This window comes from Cibotium barometz, chromosome 34 (genome assembly GCF_041138505.1).
Source record: "Cibotium barometz isolate CiBa-2024 chromosome 34, ASM4113850v1, whole genome shotgun sequence".
Taxonomy (NCBI): domain Eukaryota; kingdom Viridiplantae; phylum Streptophyta; class Polypodiopsida; order Cyatheales; family Cibotiaceae; genus Cibotium; species Cibotium barometz.
The window spans coordinates 23,467,649-23,468,809 of record NC_141079.1 but is presented as its reverse complement, the minus strand read 5'-3'; the positions used below and the strand labels follow the sequence as shown (position 1 = coordinate 23,468,809).

Below are 1,161 nucleotides of genomic sequence, written 5' to 3'. Positions count from 1 at the left end.
TGTGGTATCTCTGTTAAAACCAGTCTGCCGTTTCTTCTAACAGATCTAAAACAAACCCTCTCAACACTTTCCAAATGGCAATAGTTCCCATCACAAACTGCAGGCGAATCAAGAGGGGGCGGGAAGGCATCATATCTAGGTCTAATGGGACCTTCTTCCGGGTACTGCATTTCCAAAGATGGGCGATCATTTGGCGCCAAGATCTCTTCATTCAGACATTCACGAGCTTCAACAGGTGGAGAGAACTTCTCCAATTCTGATGTTTTTGGGCTCTGGAGAACCAGATCAGATAGAGAGAGAGAAGCATCTGACCAGTAATCTCCTTCTAAGACTGGCAAGCTGGCGACCTTGCGAAGCTCCCACTGTCTGGGGGACCTTCTGAACGATGAATACATCTGCATTTCCTTCTTCTTAACATAGCCTTGCGCTTCTTCCATTGAAGACGACTGCTTCCTTGCAGGCCATGAAGCCCCACTTAGAGGATGAATTGTCATTGCGTTAAGAAGAGAAAGGAGGCTATGGCGAAGGCTTGCAGAGAGCAAGTTTTGTGAAAACTAGAAGCTAGAGAGAGAAGACTCGTAAAACTATGTGCTTAACCCAAAACTAAGAAGAGATCAAGACGAAGAAACAACTCTAAGATGAAGAGTTAGTGCAATACACGAAGAGACTCCGATTGAGAAATAGAAACATAGGCTCCTTACTCTCTTAGGAGTGAAGGTTGTGAAGCAAAGAAGGCTAACACCCTTGTAAGCTTACATAACAGATACAATGAGCTTACACTAGGACCCTTGTATAAGAAATATAATGAGCTTCATCTTGAAAAGAAGTGGATGAGATTCATAAGATGATTGAATGAACTCACATAGAGACAAAGATAACAAGTAGAGGCCTTTAAAAGAGCCTACCTAGCTCCCAACACTCACATGTATTTATATAAAGAACACAAGTGCATAAAGAGAGAAAATGCATCTAGAGAGAGAGAGGAATGGGCCTACATGTTTTTGCACCGTGTCATCTACATTTGAAAATACCGTCTCCTTTATTATTGCAATGAAAGCGATTAGTTAGGAGAGCGGATTCAAGAAGAGAGTGATTAAAAGTGAATGACAATTCATCAACTTGCAAAATATTATATAGGGATGGGGATTTAAGACTCTCTCC

The 1,161-nt window shown here is 41.9% G+C and overlaps 1 protein-coding gene across 1 annotated transcript in view; it reads right to left on the bottom strand.

Annotated features, from left to right (window-relative positions):
* The window catches only part of LOC147618803 (uncharacterized), a 1,436-nt gene extending 555 nt beyond the window's left edge, over positions 1 to 881 (bottom strand). Inside the window, exon 1 of the mRNA XM_086774488.1 lies at positions 1 to 881. This exon is cut by the window's left edge and continues 555 nt beyond it. Within this exon, the coding sequence (XP_086630614.1) occupies positions 1 to 494 (494 nt within the window). The 5' untranslated portion in view covers positions 495 to 881.
* Between the last annotated feature and the right edge of the window lie 280 nt (positions 882 to 1,161).